At 50.7% G+C, this 12,483-nt stretch overlaps 1 protein-coding gene across 10 annotated transcripts in view; it reads right to left on the bottom strand.

The window, feature by feature from the left end:
- Positions 1–12,483, bottom strand: part of DEPDC5 (DEP domain containing 5, GATOR1 subcomplex subunit) — a 114,187-nt gene that overhangs the window by 27,518 nt on the left and 74,186 nt on the right. For 7 of the 10 annotated variants that reach the window (XM_074206415.1, XM_074206414.1, XM_074206418.1 and 4 more), the window contains 6 exons: positions 11,364–11,550; positions 8,729–8,889; positions 4,306–4,423; positions 4,000–4,167; positions 3,073–3,292; positions 2,430–2,563 (listed from right to left, as the gene is read on the bottom strand). In XM_074206415.1, coding sequence (XP_074062516.1) covers positions 2,430–2,563; positions 3,073–3,292; positions 4,000–4,167; positions 4,306–4,423; positions 8,729–8,889; positions 11,364–11,550 — 988 coding nt within the window. The remainder of the gene's footprint in view (positions 1–2,429; positions 2,564–3,072; positions 3,293–3,999; positions 4,168–4,305; positions 4,424–8,728; positions 8,890–11,363; positions 11,551–12,483) is intronic. The other 3 variants (XM_074206417.1, XM_074206420.1, XM_074206422.1) reach the window with 1 other exon arrangement.

Below are 12,483 nucleotides of genomic sequence, written 5' to 3'. Positions count from 1 at the left end.
GATCCTCACAACTGATAGGTAGGTAAAATTATTATCCCCAGTATACAGATGAGGAAACTGAAACAGAGATGGATTCACCCAGGGTCCCACAGTTAGTAAGTCTAAAGCCACAATGAACTTGAGTCTTGCTGGCTCCAGGCCAGACACCAACCAATGTTCTTCCAGAAGGTAATCATGAGGTTGGATGGTGACTTAACAAATTCTCTACCATCGCTCCATCTGGCTTTAATCTCTGCTGCAGAGGCCCAACCCCGAGTCTGCACCTCTTCCCTACCAGCCCTGCAGATTCAAACAGCCTTGGTAGAAGTTCCCCAGACAGCACAGAGGACACCTGAGTGTGCTGAGTTCAGCATTAGGGACCCTTCAGCAGGGTCTGAGTGGGACTGCCTGCCTTGGAGGATCCTGCCACCTCCTCAAAAGCAGGATCATTTGACAAGAGGCATCAACATCCCAAGGCCTGGGGATACACAACAGAACCAACCTTGTGGTGCAGCTATCCCAGTACAACCTGTGACTGCTCTCTCACCTCAAACCCATCTTTGCTGTTGTCACGAGAGCAAATATCCTGGAAGGCCACCCTCTTCCCCTCGTTTTACAGAGGATTTAGAAATTGAGACCCAGAAGGGAGGGATTTTCCTGAGGTCATACAGATCTAAATGGCAGCATCAGGATTGTAATCCAGCTCCTCTGGCTCCACTGGCTGGCAAATCTACATCATACTTCTCAGAAAAGGCCCTGCAGTAGGCATGGCGAGCCAGAGAAGAGTGGCCTGAGCAAGGGTATGATCGCTATCACTGGAGCAGGGAGGAAAAATGACCCAGAGAGGAAGGGGCGCAAAGGGGCCGACTCTGGCTCGACATCAGGAAGTCATCCTCTGGACGTGAGCAGTCAAAACACAGCTACGTCACAAGGTGGTAGGTCTGCCTGCATGCGGTCTACAAGCACCTGGATTATATTCTCATGGTTTCCATTATGGGTGTGTTGAAAAGATGGCTGCCCATGGCCTCATGACATAAAGTACCCTCTTCTATGGGAATGTCCACAGAGGTTCTACAAGAGGTGAGACTCTAGCCTCCTTGGCTTCCTGTTCTGTAGCTTTTGTAGGATGCCCCCATGACTGAGGTCATTTTGTATTATTTCTCAGACTGTTGAGGCCATCAACCTTGTGCCCACAGAGCACTGAACCTCTTCAGTCTTAGCTAAGCTGGCCCTGAGGAAGCCTGTGGCCCGGCCTGTGCCTGAAGTTTTCCCAACACAAAGGAACCCACTGGAGCTGGCGCTGCTGGCAAGAGCCCTTCAAGAACCCCAAGTAGCTCCCAAGCCACCAGACCCCCCCCACCATGGGGTTAAGGCAAGACCTTCCTCAAAGGCAGACTGCACCATCCACTACCTCCAACTTCTTTTCCCTCACAGCTTCTATCCAACTTTCTCTCAACTCTGTCCCTCCTTCACAGCCTCGTTCAAGCCTGGCCCAGTTCATCAAATCTCCCTGACGACTCTGCCTAATTATTCCCCCACTCCAAGGACAGCAGCCTCCTATTTATAGAACACCCTCACAATACAGCCTCCAAGGCAGCCGGGGAGCAGCATCAGCATCACCATTTGACAGGTAAAGTCGAGGATCAGAAACAAGAAGGAATCTGGCTTCCACATCTCAGAGACAGCAGATCCCAACCAACCACCACAAGTGTTCTGGGCACTCTTCGGGCCATCCTTCAGGGAGGTCACACCGGTAGGAAGTGGCCACACACTCCTGATACTTATGATACAACCAGCCTATACTGACTGCTGCCTTTCTGATGGCTCAGACCCCATTTCCCACCTTGAGCCAAGTTCCTCCATGAGAAGGGCTGGGTCAGACTACTGTTATCCAACCCCCAAAGGAGAGAAACTATTCAATAAAGGCCTGGCCAATGGAGTCCTGGGGAGGGGCAAAGGTCTGAAACAGTCCACCATGGGACCCAAGATCTTGTAGGAGTCCATCCAAGTTCAGAGTTTAAAGGGGAAGGATCACAGGAAACTTACAGGGGGCTGAGGCATGAGTCCTGGATTATGATCTCAGATAGCTGCTTATGGCCAAGGGCCAGTCACCTAATCACGTGCAGGCAATTTCTATATCTGTAAAATGGGAATCTGCCCCAGGTCCTCTGGTGTGAAGAAAGGGGTCACCATCTAAGCAGGAGTGATTATTCTAAAGGGCTAAATCCCCTCTGGTACATGGACATTTCTGGGGGCTGAAAGAGCAGAAAAGGCAACTGGAGACATTTCTGATGCCCTGAGACAGGACTACTCCAGTGAAATGACCTGGGAGAGTGCATAACTGCAACTAGAAGACATGGTTCAAGTCATCTGCTCAACATCCCTCCCAGAAGGAGAGGGAAAGCCTTCCCCACTCCAAATCTCCAGCTCCTCAGGAGCCCCACACTCACTTCTGACTGGCTTCCATCTCTAGCAAAGCTGAAAGGGCCGATGTCCCCTTCTTTCCAACCGGGGGGCCCGCAGGCTCCAGGGAGTGGGCAGGAAGTGGGCCGGACATCTGTAAACCTTTCATGGCAGCCCCTTTCTGGGAAAGAGGAGAGGGAAAGAATGTTAGTAGAGAGGCACTTCTTGGAGTCTGTCATCCCCAGACACTCTAAAGGGAGCCTTGTGAGTATGGTTGAAAGACCAATCATCCCCCCCTGGGTTGAGGAAAGCCCTGCCCTGCTGAAAGACCGGTGTCTCTGTCTATTGCAGTCTATTCTTGTCTTTCTCCTTTCCTCTCTTCCCCTACTCCCATGCCCCCCATCTTCGTCTTTCTACTTAACAAACTTGAGCCATCTATCTCTATCTTCTTAACATTGGTGACACCCCAATTGTAAGATCTGAACAAGAGAAGGAAAGGCCCCTGAGAGATCCCTTTGTGGCAGGTGGTCACAGAATCAGTGCTGAAGTCCTCCAGAGGACACATTTCAGCTTCTTGGACCAGATCTTGGGCAGCTTGCGGGGGTACCCAGTCAGTCATTTAAGAACCTAGTGGAAGAAACCGTGCCAGACCCTGGGTGAGGCTTCTCCCACATGGAAGGTCCAACTCACACGTATCATGCGATCTGAGCGATGGCGCCGTCGGATGCGGTTCAAGCCCTCCATGAAGCGGATGAAGCCATCAAGGAGCTGCCACTCCTCCTCATCTGAACGCGGCTTCTCCCCATAGATGTCACAGTGTGCCTCGCCTTCTGTGATGCGCTTGGTGGCCGTGACACATGCTGGGAGCAGCAGGAAGCGCGTTCTCCAGAATTTCAGTGACTCAATTAAACTACAGAGGATCAAGAGTCAGGGAAAAGAACCAGCATCATCCTCATGGCCACACAAGCAAGAACCTACCCTTATGTAGACACAGGTGCTAGAAGTCCTAGGGCCAAAGGGGATATCACCCATCTAGTTCAACTGGCCTTAGTTTACAAGAGAACAAACAGAGGAACAGATAAGGGAGATGGCAAGGAAAAGATAATCAAGCACCAGAGAGGTTGAGCAGAAAATGGGGCAAGCAAACTTAAGAGAGTCCAGGGTGCACCAAACAATAAATGTGAGTGAGCAATCCCAAGGAATAACAAGGTTCAGCTGTTTATGATCTCACATGGAGAGATAGCCTATGGAGGTCTCAGAATCTGATCCACACCAGGATTCTTGCAGGGGACCATAACTAGACAGAGAGCCTGGGGGAATGATCTCAAAGGAAGAATGGAAGAACAAGAAAGAGAGGTGCACCAGAAGAAGGTGGAAGGAGAGGAAGGAGGGAGATGATCTCATTCTCATAAATGGAGTGTGGAAAGAGGAGCTTCTAAAATAAAGAGGGAGTACTGGCTAAAAGGTGCACACATGCGTGCACGTGCGCGCGCGCACACACACACACACACACACACACACAAAACCACCACCAAGCCTCCCTTTCCCCAGCTGTAGCAGAGGCTGGCAACTCCAGAGGAAAGCCCCCTCCAGCTGTGGCCCCAGGCTACTGCTCACCTGAAGTCTTCAGAACCTGCTGAGCAGATGTACTGATCCAGGTAATTCCACTTGTATTCCTCCAGGCGTTCATGGGAGAACTCCACCCAGCAAGAGACAAATTCTGAGTCCGAGTGGGAGGGGCACAAGCTGTAGGTGTAGTTGATCTGGGCAGACTCATAGGGATACCTGAAAACCAAAGCATCCCTTAAGCACAGAGAGCCACCCAAGTCCACAATCACCCCCAGCCCTGGCCCACAATCAGGAGCACATCATCAATTCCCCTAGTGAGGGGGACACCTAGATATGGGACCCCAAACGACTCACTTGGGCAAGTATCGGGTGACGGTGATGATTTTGTCTTTCAGTGTCACTTTGTGGAAAGTGCGCCCCATGCTCAGCCAGTACTGGTCTTCCTCCTCAGGGCGGTTTCGGGACACAAGGCCTAAAAGGAGAATAGAAAGCCAAAGAGTTTCCTCTAACTCTAGATGGGGAAACAGACCTAATCCCAGCACTGAAAGGAGTGGGAAATGAATATGTTACCAAATTCAGAGAAAACGAGGAAGACTTGGACAGTGCAGAGACACAAGCAGAATCAGGAGAATGATTCTTATAACAACCACAGGACAATAATGACAAAGAACTTGGAAAGGCTTCAGAACTCCGATTAATGCAATGATCACCCATCACTCCAGAGGACCACTGAAGAAACATGCTCCTACCCCCTCCTGATACAGAGGGGATGAGCTCAGGATACAGCAGGAGATAAGACGTTTGTGGATATGGCAGATATATGGGCATTATTTCATTTCATTCTATGTATTTGTTAGAAGAATTGTGTTTTTTGGTTTTTTATTGGATGTGGCTACAAAAATGGAGAGAAGAATCAGTCCAAAAAAAATGCAAAAGAGGGTTATTGAAGCATTTTCAAAACTGGAAAGAAAAGGTAGAAGTTCAGAGGGAGACACAGACCAGCAGGACAGCTTTGAAAGTAACACGATGAATTTGTTACAGAATTTTTTTTTTTTAGTTCCTGCAAGGCAATGGGGTTAAGTAGCTTGCCCAAGGCCACACAGCTAGGTCATTATTAAGTGTCTGAGGCCAGATTTGACTCAGGTCCTCTTGACTCCAGGGCCAGTGCTCTATCCACTGCACCACCTAGCTGCCCCTAGACTTTTTTTTAAGGCAAGCTATACTAACAGATTTAATTCCATGTATAATCTTTTTCCTGTCTTATTCTGTATGTGGAAATGTTTGCTTCTTTTAAGGGAAGTTATTTATTAAATCCAAAATTTCAAAAAAATCATACCTGAAAGTTATTTCCTGTGAAACTTGAATGACTATTTCTAAGGCAAGAAGCGAAATCTTAGACCCTTAGACTAAAAATAATATTAACCAACATGATAACAGATCATGAAAGAGATGAAAGAACTTCAGCAAGTGGCAGCTATCTTTTCCCCTGGCATGGTCCTTCCCACCATCTCCAGTTTGGGGAATGCCCAACCCACTCTGGCCCAACAATAATCATGGTTCCTTTCTGGCTTGGCTCTGACCTGCTAGATTTTCCATCATGGGGACCTTCTCTGCTCCTCTCATGTCCATCCTTCCCCTTTTCAGGCTATGACTTTCCCCACAGGAATGGAAGTACCTTGAGGTCAAAGACTGTTTTTCTTCTTGCTTATGTTTATGTTTTTGAAGTGCTTGGTACAGTCTAGTTAAGTTAGGATTAACAAATCCTCATGGACTTGCCCTTGATTGGATGGTTCTTGTCCTTCATTATCAAAGATCAAAATCGGGGCAGCTAGGTAGCACAGTGGATAGAACACTGGCCTTGGAGTCAGGAGGACCTGAGTTCAAATCTGGCCTCAGACACTTAATAATGGCCTAGCTGTGTGGCCTTGGGCAAGTCACTTAACTACATTGCCTTGCAAAAAAAAACTAAAAAAAAAAGATCAAAATGACATCACTGTTTGAGACAAATCTCAGTGTGTCGGATGGGAGTTGGGTACAGACTTGTTCAGAGAGACTGCTTAGCCCAACCCCACCCCTCCCTTGCTGTTTGTCTGTTGTTCAGTTGTGTCAGACTTTTCCTGATCCCATTTGGGATTTTTTGCCATCTCCTTCTCCAGCTCAGTTTACAGATGAGGAGACTGAGGTTTGCTTCCCAGCACTCTCCCCCACTATGCCACTTTGTTGCCCCTCTACAAAATTTTGTTCAGCCTCTATCTTAGCTCCAATGACAAAACAAGGGACATATTTGGCCCCCAGAGATCTTTCAGAAAATGGTCCCTTTATACAATTTATTCCAGCCAAAGGGCCTAGCTCCATCTCCCAGTTTCTCAAGATTGTTCCCAACAGTTGAGAGTCCGGCCTACCTCTTCTGGATCCTGGATTCCCTCCTTCCCTTCAGGAGCAGCACAAGCCCTTAACAGATCCTCAGCCCAGAAGGCACTTCCTCCCCTCGTCCTACATTTTCTGGGTCTATACTTGTATTAACACATCCTGCCCTTGCTTCATTCCTAGTAGAATGGAAGCTCTGGGAGGGCAGGGACCATTGCCCTCAGATCTTTGCATCCTCAACATCAAGCATGAGGGGACTAAAGAATGGATTGTCTGAAAAAAACAAATGGAAGGCCCAAAGTTGTGTCAGCCATCATCTAGGCAGTCAAGAGGGTCTATCAGAAGTCCAAGTCTCCCTTTATTAAGAGAGGGGAAGTGTCAAGGCCCAGGCAGGTGGCAAGCCCACGGTCTGACAGGACAGTCAGGAGGGTCCATCAGAAGTCTGAGGCTCCCTTAATTAGCATCAAGGCCTAGGGAGAACCTCACAGACCACAGCTGAAGGATGGGCAGGGATAAGCCAGTGGTGTCTAGGAGAGGCAGCCGAGATAGGGAAGAGTCATGGAGTCAGGGCCCAAATGGATGAGCAGCAGAACTGGAAATGTTCTGCTAAAAGAAGGTAAGATTTTGGGGGAGACATGAGAGCTGTCATCAAGTCTCTGAACTTGGGGCAGTCACAGGGAGAGGCTGCTGGGCCCAGGGCAGCCTCTCTCATGGAAGGAGAAGCTGTCCATATCCCAAGGTGGAGGGGGTGATTAGGCTACAGTGGGATTGCCCCCGCCACACACACACACACAAGAAGGTTTCAAACATGGGCTGAGGCTCACTGGTCTAGGAGACTGTGGAGGGGACTCTGGTTCTGGAACGGAGGAATGAAAAGGGCCATCAGTCATCAAGCATTAAAAGACAAAAGTGAGACAGGCCCGGCTTTCAGGAAGCTTATGTTTGTGGGGGGGTCAGGGGAATTCTCCTTACTCTCCATCTTGCGCTATCCACTATGCCACGTCTCATTGGAAGAAGAAGACACAACACAGATGACCAACAGACAAGGCACCAGGTGATGAGGATAAGAGGATGCAGGAGGGAGATAGAGATTCCCAAGGGCAAGATGGAGGGATGTGAGGAGCTCAAGACCACGTAAGAGACCCCCAAGCCAGGGAGAATGACCGCATACTAAGAGCAGTCAGCACGGGGTGAATTTTCATCTGAAGAGCGTTGTCCAGCCACGCATATCAAATGGTCTCCTCCTGACCCTGTCATGCTGGGTGTTGTTAAGAGGCCCTAAGTCGGGGCGGCTAGGTGGCACAGTGGATAAAGCACCAACCCTGGAGTCAGGAGTATCTGGGTTCAAATCCGGTCTCAGACACTTAATAATGACCTAGCTGTGTGGCCTTGGGCAAGTCACTTAACCCCATTTGCCTTGCAAAAACCTAAAAAAAAAAAAAAGGCCCTAAGCCCAGATGGCTAGTTCACTTGCTAGAAGATGGTCAGGACCTCCAAGATCTAAAAGGTGAAGAAGTTGTCAGTGCCCAGGAAGGATTTGCCAACAGACTGACCAGGAGGGAACCTGCAGTCTGGGGACTGGGGGGATGGGGCGGGCCATCATGGCCTCTTATTTCAGGTCAAACAAACCTTTCATAGTCTTGCCCCTGTGGCCTTTCAGTCTCCAATCCCACTCCCTAGTACCAGGTGACATGGCTGGACCCCAGCAGTTAGCCTTCATTCATTCAAACCCTGGTGTCTTCCAAGCACAGAATCCTCTGCTTGGCTCTGGGGGACCCCTCCAGTCCACAGGTCCTGCTCTCAGAGGGTTTATGATCCAAGGGATGGCTAAGAGACACACAGAGAACCAGTTTACCTCACTGCTACCTGCAAGGGGGAGCAAGGAACCCCAAACTGGTAAGCAAGTGTGAGCTCTGACTGCCAGCAACTTGCTATGGGACTACAGGTAAATGTCATCTCCTGTCTAGGCCTCAGTTTCCTTGACTGTAAAAGAGACCAATAACCTTCCACGACAGCCTCCCAGGCCTGTGGGTAAGGGTGGGCCAAGACTGCTCAGATCAGATGGGACAAGGAAGCTGACAGCAGGGCTCACTCCCCTCTGACCAGCTCTGACCTATGGGCAGGAATCAAAGGCAGGGGACTCTCTAGCTTTGGGGCAAGGGTCAGAGAGTGCCCTGCCCCCACCACCTATCACCACCAGCAAGACTTGGGAGGGGGGTGCGGTAGGTGGCAGAGGGGCTTCTTCAGAAAGAGAGGCCCTGGGCCCCCAGGCACAAAGGGAGCTTAGAGATACTCAAGTGCCCATAATGAAGAGGGTACTGAGAACTGAAAACATAACCAAGAGAGATACAGATAGCCAGACAGACAGACAGACAGACAGGGGGAGGGGCCAAGACCAGGTACTACTCACCACGGCTATAGAGGGGGCTGCTGCTCAGGGGAGGGGCCACCGCTGGGTTGGCTTTCTGTGGCTTCGGCTGCACTATGATCTGGTAGCCCTGCATGAGACGTTGGCAGATGAACTCCTCGAACACCTGCTGGGCAGTCATCTGCATGCCCTCCTCATCCCTCCTGTAAAGACACAGTCATCCTGTCAGGGCAGCAGCGGCTCCCTGGTCAGGCCTCGGCGGGGGGCAACGTCCTGTAGCTTCTGAGGAACAGTCCTGAGCTCTTTGGACATCAGGGCCACCGCCCTTTCCCAGAGTCTGACCTGGACCAGGGGCTCTGGGCACAGGTTCCCCTTCTGACCTGGGTGACCCCAGGCAGCTATTCTTCATTTCAGCAACCAACTGACACACAGACTATGCTGAGAGTGGAAAAGGAGGACCAGATGAATGCTATAATAGGAATAATAATAATGCTTGTCCTTCATTCTCAAAAAAGACATGACATCAGGGAGGTAAGGCCATAACAAGCATGTGAAGTAGATTTGAGTGGGGGGGCTGTGCTAAGTCACCAGCCTCACTTTCTCCTCTAGAGCATCTGTGGCCAGTGGCCAGATATGGATCAGGACGACTGGAGATGGTCCTGGATGTGAGGCAATCACAGTGAAGTGACTTGCCCAAGGTCACACAGCTATTAAGTGGCAAGTGCCTGAGGCTGGATTCGAACTCCCACCTTCCTGACTTCAAGGCCAGTGCTCTAGCCACTGTAATATCTAGGAAAGACTTAGCTGAATGCTAGGAAGTTAGTAAAAGGTGGAAACTAAAATTAATTATGTATATAGATGGTAAACATAGTTAATTTAATTAAATTTAGATGGTGATCCAGACTCTGTTTGTTGGAAAACTCCATTTTTCATTTATTTTAAAAAAAAGAAAACCCACTGAATACATGTATCAACTTCCCAAATGGTGACTTGAGGACACCCTAGCCATGGCTACACCAGCCAACCCAACAGAGTACCTGGAGGTCAGCAAAGTGCTTTATAAAAATCATTTCACTGGATCCTCACAACCACCCTGAGAGGCGGGTGCTGTCCAGATTCCCACTGTACAGTTGAAAAAACTGAGGCAGACTGCAGTCAAGGATTTGCCCAAGGTCACCCAGCTAGTAAGTGTCTGAAGTTGGAAGGGAACCCAGGTCTCCCTGATTCCAAATCCTTCGTTCTATCGGGCCACCAGCAGCCTCTAGACAGGAGAAAAGAAGCAGATCTAAAAGGAACTGAGGGGCAGATAGGTTGCCCAGTGGATACAGCACCAGCTCTGGAGTCAGGAGCACCTGAATTCAAATCCGGCCTCAGACACTTAATAATGACCTAGCTGTATGGCCTTGGGCAAGCCACTCTGCCTTGCAAAAACCTAAAAACATAAATAAAAGGGACTGAACTGGGGATTCTGTTGCGCTTCCAGGGAAGCCTCAAATCCAATTTCTGTGAATTAATAGTAAAGGTTTTGCATTCTTCCTTAGCTTTTCTGAACAATGCCCGCAAAGGTCCTTGCTGGTAGAGACACATCGGGGCACAGCTGAGGCCTTCCTAGAACCAGAGACCGAGCTGTCAGAAAGACGGACTCTGCCCTCAGGGAGCTCCCATTCTAACAGAGAACCAAGGCAGAAGCAGGACCAGGAGATGAGTGAGCCTGGCTGGCCTGCGAGGCCAGGCCATTTCTGCGCTCCTCTGGTGCCATTCTTCAAGGGGCACCATTGGTACCCAGAGACTTCTTGCAGACCTCGAGGCCTGTCTCCAAGGCATTATCCCCAAAGGGGCTGCCCCACTGGAGCCCATCGTGGCATGGCTGTATGGCCAGGGCTCAGCAACCCAGCTTCCGTGAGGGCAGACCTGGCCACAGTGGCCTTTGGGTCACTGAGACACGTGCCCTTCTTATTACTCGGGATCCTTGACCATAATCAGTCACAAGCAATGAGCAAGGTCCTGGGATACCCAGAAGGAGTGGCAGCCAAAGGAGTGACATGTCAGGAAGGCCCGGCAGCCCCTGCCACAGCTGAACTGTGATGCCCTCAGTCTGTGAGGGAGATGCAGGCATCGCTCACAACATGGGCTTCATTTGGGTTCTTCAGATTCACGTCATTGGCAACATAGTGGGGCAGGGTGATGTGGGAGGGAGAACAGGGGGCACCCCCCATGGACCCTGCTGGCTTCCTATTCTGGATGGCTCTCTCTCTCTCTGTACAGGGGGGTGAGTAAGGTTAAAGGAGGTGGACAATCCAGGTGCTCACTCTCTAAGCCTCGCAGATGGACTGTTGAGGATCAAGATCTACAAGGAAATAAAGGAAAGCCCTGCAGGAAGGTATCTGCTCCGTAAACTGACCAGTGACTACTGGTGACACCCCTGGGAGCACTGGGGAAGGAAAGCCTGCCTCCCTCCTTGGCTGGAGGTGGGGGACTCCCAGAGCAGAGTGGGGCATACTAGCCAGGAACCAGGGCCAACCGGTGAGGGTGTGGCACAAGGACAGTGCCTCCAAGGGTCATGGGAGGGGAAGGGTATTAGTAAAAAATGAAAATTTTTCCTTTAAAACAATCATTTTCTTTTTTTTAAGGAATGACAATCCAAAGTTGAAGAAACTCCACATCTCCGGCCACCCACCTGTCCATGTCGGCCTCTGGGAGGAGATCATAGCAGCCTTCGGTGTAGTCATTCTGGAGGCCCTGGCGGTCCGGGAAGTAGTCGGTGGTGAGGGGGAGGCACGCCGGAGTAGTGAGAGACTTCCAGTCCACTCCGACTGTGCAACAGAAGCCTGGCACTACAGGGGGAGCAGACAGCGTCAGAACTGCTGCGGGGCCCAAGGTCGCGGGGGTTCCCCCACAAGGAACGTTTGGGGCATGGGGAGAGGAGGGAGACAAGGAACGGAGCAAGAGAGGGTCGAGTCGCCAAGAGGGGGAGGAAAAAGGAGGGAGAGAGAGAGAGAGAGAGAGAGAGACAGAGTTTGTTAACCAGGGCAGTGCACATGCGTATCCGATCCCATCATGCAATGGGATGCACAGCTAATCTTCAATGTCATCGGTCAATCACAAGCTGGAGAGCCGCGAGACTGGCGGGTTACACGGCAGGGTGGGCGCCGCTGTCCCCAAAGCCAAAGAAGAGCGGAGGAACGGGCAGGCGGGCCACGGCCAGGGCCGCAGGAGAGCTCAGCCAGATTCTGGATGAAGCGGCGGACAGAGCATAAACAGGAGTGATCGCAGAGGCAGCCACCCAAGCGACAGACCCGAAAGGAAAGGGGATGGGAGATGAGGGGGAGGGCCAGACAGTCCCGGCACAAGGGCTCAGCCAAGTGGACTCGCACAGAGCCCCCAGTTTTCAGACACAAGGATGCCTTGCTAGCAGCTCAAGATGAGGATGAGCCCTGTATCCAGAAGATGGGAACAAAAATGAGCAATGTCTATGCTCAGGGCTCCAGAAAAGGCCCACGCTTCAGACAGGCACGGGTGGCCATCGGGAAGCGCCAGCCTGAATGGCTCCATGAGCACTGGGAGAAGCACCCTCTGTGAATGCCCCTCCCCAGCAAACTGCTACAACAAAGTCCATGGGGTCCTGAGGGCCTTCAGGTACCACCACCCCCAACACTTCAAATCTAGACTGACTCTGGGGAAGACACTACCTCCTTGAGGGCTGTCCTCTGGAAGCTCAAATGAACAAGTGGACCCTTGACAACACACAAGAGGCCGGCATTGCTATTCCTCCCCAAGGAGCTTGCTAAGCCCATAGG

The sequence above is a fragment of the Macrotis lagotis genome, chromosome X (assembly GCF_037893015.1).
Source record: "Macrotis lagotis isolate mMagLag1 chromosome X, bilby.v1.9.chrom.fasta, whole genome shotgun sequence".
Taxonomy (NCBI): Eukaryota; Metazoa; Chordata; class Mammalia; order Peramelemorphia; family Peramelidae; genus Macrotis; species Macrotis lagotis.
Note: the sequence above shows the minus strand (reverse complement) of the source record. Positions and strands in the feature narration are given on the sequence as shown.